The following is a 16628-nucleotide window of genomic DNA, read 5'->3' on the forward strand; positions in this document are numbered from 1 at the left end:
TAATGTTTAACTAACATGCTTGTTCTGATAGGTATTGGCTGCTCAAAGTTGTGCCTGTAAACCTTGTTCCAAAACCCATGGAAGTAAATAGACTCCCATTAATTTCATTGTTCTTTATATCTGGCTCATAAAGCCTAGAAAAACTTTAAGGCTATCTGTGACCATGATGAACAGTTACCGTGCTCATTAAATCCTAAACTAGACTATGGCTGAAGACCCTGTTCATCCAAAGCCACGCTGTGATTTGCCAGTTGGTCCTTTGTGATGAACATGTGTACACCTGCAGCTGGTGGGAAGAGCTAATTATAAGGGGGAGAGGTTGGGAGAGGAGGGGAGAAATGAACATTTTAAAGTGACCCCCCTCCCCTCTTTGTCCCTCAAAATGCTGCCCCTCCCTCCCCCTCCCCCGGGTGACTAGATAGAAAGTGTGAAAAATCGGGATGGGGCTGTGGGGTAATTGGGGCTTTCTCTTATACAGGCGCCTAATATTGGGATTGTCCCTATAAAATTGGGACATCTGGTCACCCTCCCCCTCCCTCAGATTGTTTTAATGTAAAATGAAGGTGCCAACCATACTCTCTTAGCAGTAGGCCACATCAGGGTGTGTACTGGTGGGCTATTGGTGCACATCTCAGGTGGCGGAATACACTTCTCCTTCCCATGTAGTCCCCCATTCACTAAAAAAATGCGCTCCCTTTCACCCCAGTCAAGCTCTAGAAGATCACAGCACAAGCTAGCTGATGAGTTAGTTGAATTCTCATTCATAGAAGGTTCTCCTCTACTGACCCACTGGGACACGGGATATGAGAGGCTAGTGAATGTGACCAAATAGGGCACAACAGCCCTATCCTGCCCCCATTGCATGGTGAGTGTCACCTCTGCAGAGCTGCCAGTGCATCCTATCTGCACAAAGAGTTGGACTTGTTTATGTCACATTTGCAGTCTGCAGGTCCATTAGGTCTGCTTGCCTGTGTCTTTCCTTTGAACATTTTAAATTATCTGAAAGGGGCTGCATTCTCCCAGGGTAAGCATCCTTGTGGATTTCAGGAGTTAATGGGCATTATTCTATTACCACTTAAAAGTGAGTATTAACAGTTCATTCTTGTTAGACCTTAGCAATGCGTGTTTTGTTTAAATAGGTGCAAATGCCATCCAGATGCTGATAAAAGCATATATTGGTAATAGCCTGGCCAATCAAAGAGCATGGTTAGGCAGTGATGTTATGGTGATATTTAATATTTTACCACTGAGCAGTGTAGAAGGATCTCCTCAGTTCCCCACATGTTTTCCACCACGGTTGTCCTGCTTCGCTCCTCTTTGATCTATAAGCTTCTTTTTAGTTTAATGCTGGTAAACGTCCTCTCTTGACAGCGCCCTTTGCTCCTGTCCGCCATTATCTGCTGAAGTTCAGAAACCAGAGCATCACTTCAAACAGCAGAGTTAGGGAGTAACTGGTCAGAAGAGATTCCTGAGGCATGCAGTTCTGGCATAATCATTCAAAGATGTTTGAATTGGGGTTGAGGAGGGGGTTGGACAGAGGTGTATGTGAACAGAGCTGTGGGGGTTGGCCTCTGGTCATTGGTAAATAAGTGAAGTCAGGTGCCAGAGAGTCTAGACACAGTGATTTCAGTCCTGGGTCTGTGGTATCTGATACTCAATATGGGACTTGTCTGATTGAACACTACTGCCTCTTCATGGCACATGCTGCAGCCTTTTTACTGCCTTCCTGTTAAATCAGTAAAAGATGACAATGGACATGGTAAAAGCAGAACAAATTTAATTTTAATATTTCCTATTTGGCAGCAATTACGCTCCCTTTTGAAGTGGCACGAGGAGCAATCAAATTAAATGAAGACATAATGGGAAACATGGAGTTCATACAAAACTATTATTTTAAAATTTGAACTGGTTTAATTGAAATTGGAGTATATTTATTTCTTTTTACAGAGAAGTAGCTCAGTAATGACAATCTGACCCCACTACGTTCAACATTTAATTTCCATAGATTTTTGCATTCAGTGAGCATAGAATATGTTTGTTTTAAAATATATATAAATAATTTGAAGGGATTTTAAAATGAGAGTTCTGGAGCGTAATTTCTGAAAGGTCGCATCCCCTACTTGCTGAACTTTCTATAGGACTTTGCTGGTTAATTCATGTTTGTATCAGGGCCATAGATTTAATAAACTAAAGATCTTCTTAGAAGTTCTTGAAATCAGGGAAATCTGATTAACCTTTACTTAAGAAAAGGAGGAAATCGGCAATAGCTTTTACATCACCTTGTGAAAGCCCTAAAAGATACTTTTTTATTTTTAGAGAGAGAGTATTAAATATTTTTGGATGTTTTTCTACATTTTCAAATATATTGATTTCAATTACAACACAGAATGAACATTCATTCTGTGTTGTAATTGAAATCAATATATTTGAAAACATAATACAATATAGAAAAACATCCAAAAATATTTAATATTCTATTGTTTAACAGAGCGATTTAAAACTGGATTAATCGTGATTAATTTTTTGAGTTAATCGTGTGAGTTAACTGCAATTAATCGGTTTCAGAGTAGCAGCTGTGTTAGTCTGTATCTGCAAAAAGAACAGAAGTACTTGTGGCACCTTAGAGACTAACAAATTTATTAGAGCAGTTAATTGACAGCCCTTATATATGAACAAGAACACAAATTAATCAATATTGTGACCCAAATGTGTGTGTGTTAATTTGGAAGCCTCTTTGGAATGACAACTTGATAGTGTATTTATCTATTGCCAGATAACTCCCTCCAGCAGATTTTCTGTGGAGGATTTACCTGCAGTGCTGATGCCTCCTAATTGTCCTTTCTCTGAATATATTTTTTGGTAGATACCCACTCATCTTGTACTTAATCATTCCAAGGTGTTACCACTAGGGGGCAAGAGTGCAACTACTTTGACAGTTACAGTTCAGTTCTTTCTCCCTGCCCCTACCCCTGTATCTGTTCTCTTTTTAAGTGCATTTGTTTTACCCAGCCTTGTGCCCATGCTACCTTACATTGTGATTCTGATAGGTCTTGCAAGCTAAGTAGTCTGGCTTCGTCAGTGCTTGCATGGGAGTGTGCAGAACTGGGGCTGGTGCTGCAGTAGGGGTGGTCTACCTTGTGAGTCAGTAACTGAACCAAATCTACAGCATGGTGTGAAAAGTGAAGACTGAGAAATAACTGACGTTTGGATGTTGTTTATATATTGGATTTGCTGTTTGTAAAAAATTAAGGCAGACTTAGAATAGACAAAATTAGGGTTGATATGTAAGCCATGATAGACCAGTGAATATATAGGAACAAATTATAAGGAATGGCAGCTAGCTGTTGGTTCTTTGTAGCCTCATCAGCGGAGTCACTAACATGCACCACAGCAGTTAGAGCAGACTGTGGGAAATGTGTATTTTATCCCAGGTGTCCTTTTTCCTCTACTGAAGGAGTCGGGCAGTAGTAAAGGAGACACTGGCTCAGTACTGCAGTATATGGCAGTAGCAATGAGTGCAGTGGTAGTAGGTTTGCTTAGACAGATGGTGGGAAGGACATGTAGCAGATAAATCAGCGTGAATTTAGATATAGGCAGCGGAGTAGACTTAGCCAGTTCAAAATAGCAGGAGTAGAATTATTATACAATAAAACAGCCATTTGTAGTGCTTTATTCCATTAAGCAAACGGAAGTATCCCATTTTTCATGGGATGAATACATTAGTACACAAGATTTTAAACTGTTCACAGGAATTTAACCATTCACAATCAATACGTTATCTCCCTATCACTGGATTTTATTTAACAAACTAGTTTATTTTAGAAAAGGTGGCAAGTGATTGCAATTCTTAACTGTTAGTAACTCTGGCTGTCCACAAATAATCAAACCCTAGTCCTTCCAAATTAATCACTATGACAAGTTGGCAGCAAATGTAGAGATCCTGAATATGAAAAGTATTCAGATTAGCATAGTTGGCTAGAGACTATTGCTCTGTTTTTTTTCTCGTGCTTTGGAAAGTTTAATTACTTGTGTGTGTTGGTAGTTAATGAAGATGCTCTTTGAGTGCCCTGATGAACGCATTGACCTGGAGCTCATTTCCTTCTGCATTAATCTTGCTGCTAACAAGAGAAATGTGCAACTTATCTGTGAAGGTAAGTGTGCGGAAGCTTCACAGCATATCTTTGGGTCAGTGCCTAGCACCCTGATGGCAAATGTAATAATAATACAACTAATGACAGCAGAAAAGCATTCAAACCACATTTGTAATAAACATTTATGTATGTGCACAGTTGGGTCAACTCCTAATGTCACTCATCCCCCTATTGAGCCATAGTATCTCCAATTCTGTGGTGAACAGTTCCATGAAATCACTGATGACTATTATATTGAAAACTTTATGCTTATCCTGACCCTTACTATGTGGGTTGAATGTAACTCTGGAATTCACCCCCAAATCTTCCTCCAGGCAACTGGGGTTCTGTTTCCAGACATGAATAAGTAACACAGGGCCTCTTTTATTTTTTTAATGGAAAGATACAATTTGATCTATTTTAAGATTACATCCCTCAAAGCTGGTGTTTACAAGCTGCATAGTATGAACAGGCTTACTTTTCATGCGGTTGCTCCAAAGCTGCTCTCTCTTTTTCTGAATTCCCTGTGCTGATTCTCAACTTTAAAGTGCAGTTCTTCTCTGAAATGACACCGTAAAACTGGCACATTCTCAATCAACCATTTTGCTCCCTGTATGTATTCAGAATCCTAGCCACTAGCTTCAGTGGCAACTGCTTCATAGATTCTAAGGTCAAAGGAACAATTATTTAGTCCGGTCCCTGGATAGCACAGACCATAGAATTTACCCAGTGATTTCTGCCTCAAGCTCTGTCACTTGTAGTTGAACAAAACAATGTTAATTGCTTTTTAGTCCTATTATCACTTGAAAGCCAACACCTCTAAAACAGAGTGAGCTGGATTCTATTCCTTTTTGTGCATCAACAACTCTATTTTTATTAAATTCCAATCAGTTATACATGTGCAAACTACACAGAAGACAGTGGACTTGCACAAGTGTCATTGAGGGAATAATTTAGTGTGCAGGATGTTTTTTTACTGATGAGGATACATGAGAAGGAAAGAACCTAGTTTGACACTCAGAACCCAGACTGAGTTGGCAGGGCTCACAGTTAGAGAACAACCTTTTTTTATTTGCAAACTGAGCTTATTTGGTCTGGAATCAATAAAAGCAGTACAATAATGCCATTTTTACAGAATTTCCTTTCAGAGTTATAGCTATGAAAAACTTACAATTTTTCACCAACTTAGACGCAACTTTGTGTATGCATCACATTTTCTCTTTCTGACTGGGGATGTTTTTTATGAAAACAGGATTTCTGCTGCTGCATAATCATCTTTCGTTGCTGATTTGCTCAGCGTATAGACCTAACCCTTTGCTATATTCTCAGAAGGGCTATTTATATATTGACTAGCATGTGGGCTGCTTCCTTTGTTGGTGCTCTGTCACAGAAACTTGAATAAAAATAAAAAAGTAACTGTTAATGTCAGACAGGCAAGGTTGTCCTGAAGAGTCACATCAGTAAGACCATGATTTGGCCCACAATATCAAATAGTTGAGTCTGGTGAATGTACTTTTGTTCCTATAGTGTCCAAAGTGCGGTGAGGGCTTGTTTGCTCCCTAGACATGTACTAAAAGAGTGCTTTGGTTTATAGCCTTTGCCAGCTCCCGTGGGCAAAGTAGCTGTTATATATGAGTACCTCTATTTAAAATTCCTTTGCAAGAAACCTATCCAGACTTATATCTCCTCAAGTTACCAATATTAAGATGGATAGGCATTGTTTGAGAACTTGACTTGAAAATTAAGAGCAGGAGTTTGGGATGGCTGTATAGAATTGGGGTAGTCATAGTGGTGGTGGGAGTAGAGGCTTAGCAGGTGGGTTGCTTTTATTAGAGTTATAGTTGATAACTGAACTATTTAGTTCAGTTTTCTCTTATAGTGATGAGTCCTAATATTCAATAATTGAGATATTGGCTATTATATATTTGCCTTATATTTTGTCTTGGAGTTTATTCAGGTGAAATTTGTCCCTCTAATTATGGCCTGAAAGAACAAAATAGTTTCTGCTTTGTCTGATTTATTTGCCTTTGTCCTTTAATACTCGTTAATAAGAAACAAATTCTAATTGTTTCTTTTTTTTTTAAGCAAAAGACCTGATTCTAGCTTTAATATGATCTGGGAGATTTGCCATGTACCATTTTCTTTTCAGGAAACGGATTGAAGCTGTTAATGAAGAGAGCTCTGAAGTTCAAGGATCCATTGTTGATGAAGATGATCAGGAACATTTCACAACATGATGAGCCAACGAAAAACCTGTTTATTGTGAGCACTCGCTATACGTTCTCAGTACCCTCTATCCCTTTGCATTGGAAAGGATTTTGGCTTTAGACTGCTGCTGCATCTCGAAGGATGGGCTGGCTTTTATCTTTACAAACGATTTTATACTCTTGAGTTTCATGTATTTGGCATTTCCATGTTTTTATGAAGCTGGTTTCATTGGTATTTTAAAGGGGTTCTGGATGCCTCAAGGAATTGGTGGTTGGTTACAATGTAAACTTTTTTACGTCTAGGTCACTGGTACAAAAACATGGAAATATACACATCTCAGAAACCGTTGCCACAGTTAGCACTAATCTTAAACTTTGTTCTCAAGAGAAATCTAGGACAGAATGAAGTATCCTTTCCCTGTTACAACTGGTTCCTTCAATTAAAGTTTCAGGAGCAATGTGAAGAATCTCTTGCTACTTAAAAAAAAAAGAACAGGAGTACTAAGTGCTACTCTAAACCTCTTGACAGGTTTCAGAGTAGCAGCCGTGTTAGTCTGTATTCGCAAAAAGAAAAGGAGTACTTGTGGCACCTTAGAGACTAACAAATTTGAGTATAAGCTTTCGTGAGCTACATGCATCCGATGAAGTGAGCTGTAGCTCACGAAAGCTTATGCTCAAATAAATTTGTTAGTCTCTAAGGTGCCACAAGTACACCTTTTCTTTTTTCTAAACCTCTTGCTACTTTTAATAACTCTTGAGCGACTTAATTCTCTAAGGCTGAGCTACCTGTCCAGCAGTCTCATGAGCATTAATTACACACACTCACGGAAATGAAATATGGAAAAGAATTTATATTTTAGAATAAAAAAATATTTGGGTTAAATAAGGAGTTAAAATTCTAATTGGCAAATCTCTTAATAAAGTTGTTACTGCATGAAATCAAATCTTTTAACTGCCGTGCACTGCTAGTTCGTAAAATCCATAGATGTAAACCACATAAGGTAACTTCACATACATTTCAGGAGGCATTTTGGGAGCAGAAACCACTTCTATGGTTAAGGTTCCATAACATTTTCTATTCTAACCCCCTTTCTTCAGTCTGGTAGCTTTCTAAAACTTTTACCTTTTGGGGGCTGAAATTTTCCATGTGTGGGTGTTTTTCTCTACCTACAGTAAATGTTCTTGAAAAGTTTGAACAAAAAGATTCAGAGAATGAGAAATGGGGAAATTGTCATTTTTAAAAAACTGGTCTGCAACTAAGGTGTTGAATTAAATTTGGCTTGAAAATAGTCCACACTCAGGAGATGTGCCTTTTGAATGTTCTGGTGAAAATTAGTTTTTCTTTGACTGAGTTAGGAACCTTTCAAAATCCTATGTTCATGTGCGGTACTTCTACTAATTACCTGCCTATATATTTTTTTTAGGATTATGTTGGTGACTTAGCAGCTCAAATCTCTAATGATGAAGAGGAAGAATTTGTGATAGAATGCCTGGGAACACTGGCTAATCTGACCTTACCTGACCTGGACTGGGAGCTTGTGCTGAAAGAGTACAAACTGGTTCCATACCTCAAGGATAAACTAAAACCAGGTCTGTATTAACAGTGGTTTAGTCTTCCATGATATTCTGTTTTCCGATTGTAGTATCTTTTGCTATCATATTCTATTCTTATTGCAGTATTGTGTTTTGCTACTGCAGTATCTTTTGGGTGTATTAATTAGCATAATGTTAGCTTGTTGGAAAATTAGAAGAACTGTGTATAAGCAAGAATAAGAACGTTCAAGGATTCAGCAAAGAGTTTCCTTAAATACCCAGCTCTCTGGTGTTTTATTTGCCAGGTTCTGCAGAAGATGACCTTGTCTTGGAAGTGGTGATCATGATTGGAACTGTATCTATGGATGACTCCTGTGCTGCTATGCTGGCCAAATCTGGAATTATTCCAGCACTCATTGAACTTCTAAATGGTATATTACTGAATTTATTCCAGGCCTGATTTTCATTTGTAGTTTCTAACTGACTCAGGTGGCACCGTTCATTTTTTTTAGCCTGCAGGATAGCAGTAGGTAGTCTCCAATGAAAGCACAATGTTTTTCCATTACTAGCAAAATGGCAATGAGCATGGTCTAGTGAACTCACTTTTTCTGCACTTCTCATGTCCTAATCTAATTCTCGCTGAAGTCAGTGGGAATCTTTCTGTTGACTCTGATAGAAGTTGGATCAGGCCCTAAAAGTTCTGTGCACACTGGCAAGGATGGTCTGATAGATATAAGCCACCAGAAAAATGCATCCCAGTGTCCTTGGCTCTCCTGAGAGCCCAACACAACTCTTGAGACATTAATGTACAATAGCAAAGTGCTCTGTCTTGGGGACTTGAGGAAATACTTTTTTCTTTTTGCAGCTCAGCAGGAAGATGATGAGTTTGTCTGCCAAATCATCTATGTCTTTTACCAAATGGTCTTCCACCAAGCCACCAGAGATGTCATCATCAAGGAGACCCGTATCCTCTTATAAAGGCCAGACGTTTAGAATTACAGTACTTAACTTACTATAATTAGAATTTGTTACGTGTCAAGCTTTACTATGATTTTCTAAACCACCATTATTCTATTATTAGAATTAATTGAACTTGAAACAGTGGCTGAACACTATAGACATAAGACAGGTATACAAGTACCATAAGATGGTGTTGTGCAGTATAAAGGTTTTATTGGCATGTCTTACATAGGCCATTCCAAAAGAGTGTTGATAAACTTTATTATGCCACACCACTGTATTATGTATATGTCACACACTGTACAGGAAAACTATTTAATAAATGTTTCAAATATTTTAATGGGAAAAATTCTGGTATCTTTCCACCTGTAAAGGCAGGTGCCTTAGGCTTGGGCTACACTGGGGGGGGGGTTCGAACGAAGATACGCAACTTCAGCTATGCTATTCACATAGCTGAAGTCGAAGTTTCTTAGTTCGACTTACCTGGCTGTCCTCATGGCTGCGAGTCGACCACGGCGGCTCCCCTGTCGACTCCGCTTACTCCTCCTGCCGAGGTGAAGCACAGACGTCGATTCGGGGATTGATTTATCTCATCTAGACAAGACGTGATAAATCAATCCCCCATAGATTGATCACTACCCACCGATCCGGCGGGTAGTGAAGACGTAGCCGTAGTTACCATGATTTCACCTCTAGAGGGTTCAGATGGAGAAGAAAAATGTTTGTTCTTTCATATGCCTGCTGCTTCCAATCTCTTCTTCCCCTTCCCCATTTTCCCCCCTTAGAAGCATGTGTCCTCCAACGTTTACCTTCTTATCCTCAGTGCTGCTGTCATGTATCACTCTCCTGTCTCCTTCCCATCATGTCTCCTCTTTGATTTCAGTTCCTGGCTCTCCTCTTTTTCTGTGCTGATGGCCCCATTGCCTCTGCTACCTTTTGCCTTTTCACTGACTTTCTTCAACTTTGCATGACCTTAATTAGACTCCTGTTCTCCAGTCATCACCATCTCTCACTCTTTTTTTCTCTTGTTTTGTTTTAAACTGGGACCTGATTCAAACCTGGGAGTCAGGTCTTCATGTCAAAAATCTTTTCTGTATTATATTTATAAAGCACCTAGCACAGACTAAGGGTTATATAAATTTGATGATAGTACCTCTGAAATGACCTACAGTATCTTTTCTAGGTATTATAATATTACAGCTTTAAAATCTGATAGCTCTGGAACGGCCAGAGATAAGTAGAGAATCCCCTTTCTGTCATATCAAAGTTTTTGGTTTTTGTTCTAGAAAGTTGCAGGATACCAATTCTTAAACTTGGACAATATTCCCTCAGGCCAGTATCATCCTTTACTTCATTATTGCAAAAGCTGCTTTCCCCTAAGCACAAATTTCTCTTACTTAACTCACCCAGGTTACATTCCCTTAGCTTAGCTGGAGAGTTTGAGGTGTCCTGGGACTCACTGAAGTGATTGCATGCTTGGTAACTTTGGACCAAGTCTGCCAAATATTTATCTTTACTTTTCCCCCAGAAAGCTGTCAGCTCATGCTGAGAGAGAACAGAATCATTTTTTTTTAATTTGAGGTGTGTGTGTGTGTGTGTGTGTGTGTGTGTGTGTGTAAAAAAAATCAACAGTTATTGTTTTTTCATATGATAAACCATTCAGTTGGAAATCCTGTAGAAGCATTGTAGCGCCCTGTATTTTGGGATAGCCAATTTTTTGCCCCAAGTCCCTAAATGGCCCCCTCAAGGAATTGAACTCACAACCCTGGGTTTAGCAGGCCAATGCTCAAACCACTGAACTGTTCCTCCGCCCACTAATGCCCAGCTTCATAAACAGTTCATTGTCAGCTTATTAATATGCTCCATGTCATAACAGCAGCCAGTCTTTATCATCCTTTCTCCCTCCTCTTTTCTACCTCCTTCACCTACATCCCAACCATGGCATTTAGGATGCTGCTTAGTTTAAATTCAGTACTTCACCCTTCATTTCCTTCATCTTAAATTCATATACATCCTGTAATCTAATTGATTAAAATACCTCCACTGTTAGCCTTTTGTTTTTAAGAAAAACTCAGATGTTTTTATATCTACACAGCCTCAAGAAATGCAATTTGAATAACACTTCATTCATCCACATAAGATTAGCCTTTTAAAAATACTGAAGTCTGTACCACAGAAATGCATCAATTGAGTGTTCTTACCTAGGATAAATAGTTTGCAAATCAGTCTTTACATTTTATAGCTTTTTAAGGTTTGAAAATATACTAAGCTATGCCACAGCAATTAGAGAAACTGCACAAAATGTAAACTGAAAAAGATGTCCAAATGGCAGCATTTTCCGTGACAAACTAGAGAATATATTCTTAATAAAACAAATGTATATTCCTTTTCATTAGAAGTTATATGTGAATGCACAGCTCTTTATTTAGCACATGAACCATTTGAAAAAAAGCCTGAGCTCTCACATGCTGTGGATAATTCCCCAGTGTGACGCTCAGTTCCTCATGCCAGTTGGAAGAATCCAAACCTGTGGTAAAACCAGCATTACATCCTTAACCATTTCTTCCCAGAGGCTCCAGCGTATCTTATAGACCTGATGCATGACAAAAATGCTGAGATCCGCAAAGTCTGTGACAATACACTGGATATTATAGCGGTAGGTTGAGTTCCTTTGTCCATTCTTTGTCCATTCTTTGTCCATTCTTTGTCCATTCTTTGTCCATTGTTCAATATCTTCATAAATGATCTGGAGGATGGTGTGGATTGCACACTCAGCAAATTTGCGGATGATACTAAACTGGGAGGAGTGGTAGATACGCTGGAGGGGAGGGATAGGATACAGAAGGACCTAGACAAATTGGAGGATTGGGCCAAAAGAAATCTGATGAGGTTCAATAAGGATAAGTGCAGGGTCCTACACTTAGGATGGAAGAATCCAATGCACCGCTACAGACTAGGGACCGAATGGCTAGGCAGCAGTTCTGCGGAAAAGGACCTAGGGGTGACAGTGGAAGAGAAGCTGGATATGAGTCAGCAGTGTGCCCTTGTTGCCAAGAAGGCCAATGGCATTTTGGGATGTATAAGTAGGGGCATAGTGAGCAGATCGAGGGACGTGATCGTTCCCCTCTATTCGACACTGGTGAGGCCTCATCTGGAGTACTGTGTCCAGTTTTGGGCCCCACACTACAAGAAGGATGTGGATAAATTGGAGAGAGTCCAGCGAAGGGCAACAAAAATGATTAGGGGTCTAGAGCACATGACTTATGAGGAGAGGCTGAGGGAGCTGGGATTGTTTAGTCTGCAGAAGAGAAGAATGAGGGGGGATTTGATAGCTGCTTTCAACTACCTGAAAGGGGGTTCCAAAGAGGATGGCTCTAGACTGTTCTCAATGGTAGCAGATGACAGAACGAGGAGTAATGGTCTCAAGTTGCAATGGGGGAGGTTTAGATTGGATATGAGGAAAAACTTTTTCACTAAGAGGGTGGTGAAACACTGGAATGCATTACCTAGGGAGGTGGTGGAATCTCCTTCCTTAGAAGTTTTTAAGGTCAGGCTTGACAAAGCCCTGGCTGGGATGATTTAGTTGGGGATTGGTCCTGCTTTGAGCAGGGGGTTGGACTAGATGACCTTCTGGGGTCCCTTCCAACCCTGATATTCTATGATTCTATGATTCATTTTAAGAGCCTGTTTGAATGTGACATGGTTGTATTCTGAAAGAGTACTAGTAAACACTGGCCTGTTGTGTGAAAATATTTGTTCTACAAACGCACCTTTTTATTACATAAGAGGGAGTTTAATTTTGCCATGCAAATGCATCTATCTTGTTATAGTAATCTGTATCTAAATTTCCCGTTTAAAAACCACACACATTCTTAAAAAACCAATGCTGGTTAATAGGATTTTAAAAATGTTTATATCACTCTTTATTTAGCACCACTTTGAGGTGTGTGAGGCCATACTTGATAAGGATTGTAGGTTTTTGGAATTTTATGGTTGCCCAACAGCTTTTTCACTCAGTTATATCTACTTGTTCAGAGACCTTTTCTCTATCTACCACCTTACAAAGGTAAGTGCACATGACAAGGTTAGCCACATTGAACTTGGAAATATTAGAAACCACTGTTGGTTCTGTCCTGCTCAATTATCAGAATAGGATTTGTGGGTAACTTCTTTCATGTCACTTTGGATTTAGTTTGCAGTTTATGATTTGATCTTAAATGTTTAGTGCAAAGGCCTGCAGCTATTCTACCTCATTAGATCTCACAAGCTGATCAACTTCAAGTGTGGTCAGTGCTGGAATGGAGCATCTCCAGAGAAAACCTAGGTTTCTGCAGGAAATGGTGTTGGCAACTCAGGTGGGGCTCTTCCATCCGAATCGGTACTGAACCAGTGTCCGCAGCATAATGATGTAGGGCCACCATGCTGCTGGAGGTTCTATTTTTCTAGTGATCATTAGCTTCTGTTTGCCAGAAGCTGGGAATGGGCGACAGGGGATGGATCACTTGATGATTACCTGGTCTGTTCATTCCCTCTAGGGCACCTGGCACTGGCCACTGTCGGAAGACAGGATACTGGGCTAGATGGACCTTTGGTCTGACCCAGTATGGCCGTTCTTATGTTCTTTTGTAAAACATCTGTGCTTGGGACCAAGAATAGGAGTATTCTCACCTTATTTCTTTTCAGGCAATTACTTTTCACCTTCCTAAATCCCTTTTGGCAAATTTAGGTGGATTCAGTAGTTGTCATCACATGGGAAATATCTTCACTTCTGTGGTGGGTGAAATAATTCCAATATACAGCAAGCTATATTGCATGAACAGTGCTGTTTGAATGTACCATAGTGATCATGAAAAGTGAATTGTTGTCACTGAACAGAACTTAGCTGTGAATTTGGAGAGTAGTATTGAAAATTTGGTATGATTGTTCTCCTGTTTTAACAGGACTTTCCCCTATTTCCTCCCTCTATCTTCTTCAGTTGAAAGCTATATACCACAGAAGCTTGCTTGTTCTTAAACTGTTGTGGAGTTAGATTCTATAGATTCTGATGTATGCAATAGTATTATATTTTCTGTTTTATTTCTATGTAATAACCATGAGCCATGCTTATTGGCTAAAATGTGCCCTAGAGAAGTGCAAAATATTAGTAATATTATTGTTTTATATGTGTACGCATTTTTGTAGGACATTGGTATGTTTTATCTATCTCTATTATAAGCTCTGCTTGTGTTTCATGCAGAGATATGGTATTAAATCCTGGCTCTGTTGAAGTCAGTGGAAGTTTTGCCATTGACTTTCAGTAGAGTCAGGATTTCACCTGTGACGAATTCGCACCTGAATCCTGGTGTGTAAGATGCTCATGAGTCAATCCATCAAGCAAAAAAATTAGTTTAGTGAGACAAAACCCCAGTGGGAGCATTAGACTTTTTGGGGGGAAGATGTTTTGGCTGCTAAGAAGGTTCTACAGTATTGAAATGTTTCTAGTCTTACATTTTTGAAGATTACTTAAATGGAAAGAGTTGAGGAAAATGTGAGAGACCACTATGTATGAGTTGTTCCAGATAAGATCATTGTTGTTCTGCTGCCCTGCAACGTTTGCCAATCGGTCTACATTGTTTGACGTATTCTTTCCTTGCATTCCAGACCTCTCTGAATATCCAAGGGCATTCTGGCAAAGGCCTTAGTGATCTCAATTTAGCTGTGAGATACCATTCCTAAAGGAAGACATGCTGGGGAATTTTTAATAAGGGGTTGAAGTAAAATGAACCTCAGGAACAGTAACTTTTATATAGTTGGGGATATGAAAGCCTATCAAAGTACAGTAGATATTGGAAAAGTGACAGCACACACTCCTATAAATCAGATTCTTCTACGATACATATCACACTTTAAAAATGTTAGCTTAAAAAGAAAGTGATGGGGACAGGAATGCTTCCATGTCAACCCCAAAAGCAAGAGTCTTGAGTTCAGGTGAGTACAATTAGCCTTTTGCTTAGCTGTTAAGCACCAAAAATAGTCCAGGTATCCTCATGCACCACATCACAGTTACTGGGCTAACTGTTTGAGTGCTCTGCCTCTCAGGCCTCAAGCAGTCATTGTTCTTGAGATAGAAAAAACAATTTTCCTAATTACAGACTGGGACCTGGCTGCCTTCCCCTGTGTATCAACCATGATTTCCTCAGCAGGCCTGACTTAAGCTCACACCCTGCCGTTCTGCTCCCTCCAGGAGCAATGACAGTAGTCCCCAGTGGCCAGACAGCCTTCTTAAAGCAAAATATTATTTTTTAGAACAAAAGCAATTAGGAATAAAACAGACTAGACACGTGTCTAGCATAGCAGGTGTTCAACTGTCTTCCGCATGGGGATCCTGATAGAGCTAAGCTTCCTGTAGAAGCCTCCCAGCCTGAGACCTCTAGGTTCTGGCTGGCACCGTCTGTTGCCTTAATGCACAAGCCATTTTTCTCCCCCATCCCTAAGAAAGGAGTCCTTTGCTGCTTAGTCACCTGTCCCCTACCTCGAGACCAAGTCACTTTTACTGTTACAGCTCTGTGATCTGTTAGTTCCCAGCCTTGGCAGAACAAGGCTTGCAACTTGTTGGAGACAGAATGTAAGATCATTGAAGCTGATAACTTTGTCCATTGTCTTTCAAGTGTGTGCTTGGGTGTCCTTTTCTAGGACCATTGTCATCCTCTTATTTGTTCTTCCCACAGGCTCCAGTTAAGCTAGATCAGTGCATTCATGCAGGAAAGTCTTCTATCCCAATGCACAATAACTTCTGTTCACTGACCAGGGCACATACAGAGATGTGACAATTTAAGGAACGCTGTATTAGAATATTACTTAGCGAATCCACAACCATGGGGTCCAAGATTGGATGTCTCTTCTATCAATATTCTGATTCAGCAAAATGCATTCAGAATGCTCTAGAAGCCTTTACTCCAAGGGCTAAATCGGCTCTGCTGCAGTCGATGTAGTGGTAGTTGGTTTAGTGGGTCTGGTGAAGACATAAGTCAATGCGAAAGCACTCTCCCATGGACTTCAGTACTCCACGACCCCGAGAGGCAGAACCTATGTCGACGGGAGAGCGTCTCCAATCGACATAGCGTGATGTAGACACGGCTGTAAGTCAATATAAGCTACATCAACTTAAGTTATGTATTTTACGTAACTTAACTAGCGTAACTTAGATTGACTTACCTCGTTAGTGTAGACCAGGCCTGTGTCTCCACTGCACTGTTCCAGTTAGTTCATGTTACATTACTATTGTTAGATAACTAATTGCCTGCTTAATTTTCTAACCCAGTGGTCTCCAAACTGGGGTGCGCGAGATGATCCCAGGGGGTGCCCGGCAGCAGGAGTGCCGCCGGACGGCACTGCACCGTTTTTTTCTTCAGCAGCAGCTCTGCACATCCCAGCTGGTGTTTCCCTCCAGTGGCTTGCCTGCGGCATGTCTTCCGGTCTTCTTCCATTGGCAGCACGCCTGCGGCTGGTCTTCTGGTCTTCTTCCATCGGCGGTGCACCTGCAGCTGATCTTCCGGTTTTCTTCCGTCAGCGGCGTGTATGCGGCAGGTCTTCCAGTCTTCACTCCTGAGAGCACAACTCCAGTGTTTCAGGGCAGCCAGAGGAGGCCTAGTGACAGTGTAAAGAAGAAATCCCTTCTCTCTCAACTATCATTGGCATAGAAGGGATGTTCTGGTGGTTGGAGAGGGGAGTAAAGAGACAGAAACGGAAAAAAGATGCAAGAAAACACAACTCCATGTTCTGTAGATTTTACTTCAATGTTACTGATAGTACATGTTTT

The 16628-nt window shown here is 40.2% G+C and overlaps 1 protein-coding gene across 2 annotated transcripts in view; it reads left to right on the forward strand.

The window, feature by feature from the left end:
- KIFAP3 (kinesin associated protein 3) overlaps positions 1–16628 on the forward strand; it is a 126052-nt gene that overhangs the window by 50725 nt on the left and 58699 nt on the right. For both annotated transcript variants that reach the window (XM_074960930.1, XM_074960929.1), the window contains exons 12-17: positions 4043–4151; positions 6280–6392; positions 7762–7927; positions 8176–8301; positions 8736–8834; positions 11401–11486. In XM_074960930.1, coding sequence (XP_074817031.1) covers positions 4043–4151; positions 6280–6392; positions 7762–7927; positions 8176–8301; positions 8736–8834; positions 11401–11486 — 699 coding nt within the window. The remainder of the gene's footprint in view (positions 1–4042; positions 4152–6279; positions 6393–7761; positions 7928–8175; positions 8302–8735; positions 8835–11400; positions 11487–16628) is intronic.

This window comes from Natator depressus, chromosome 8 (assembly GCF_965152275.1).
Source record: "Natator depressus isolate rNatDep1 chromosome 8, rNatDep2.hap1, whole genome shotgun sequence".
Lineage (NCBI taxonomy): Eukaryota > Metazoa > Chordata > Testudines > Cheloniidae > Natator > Natator depressus.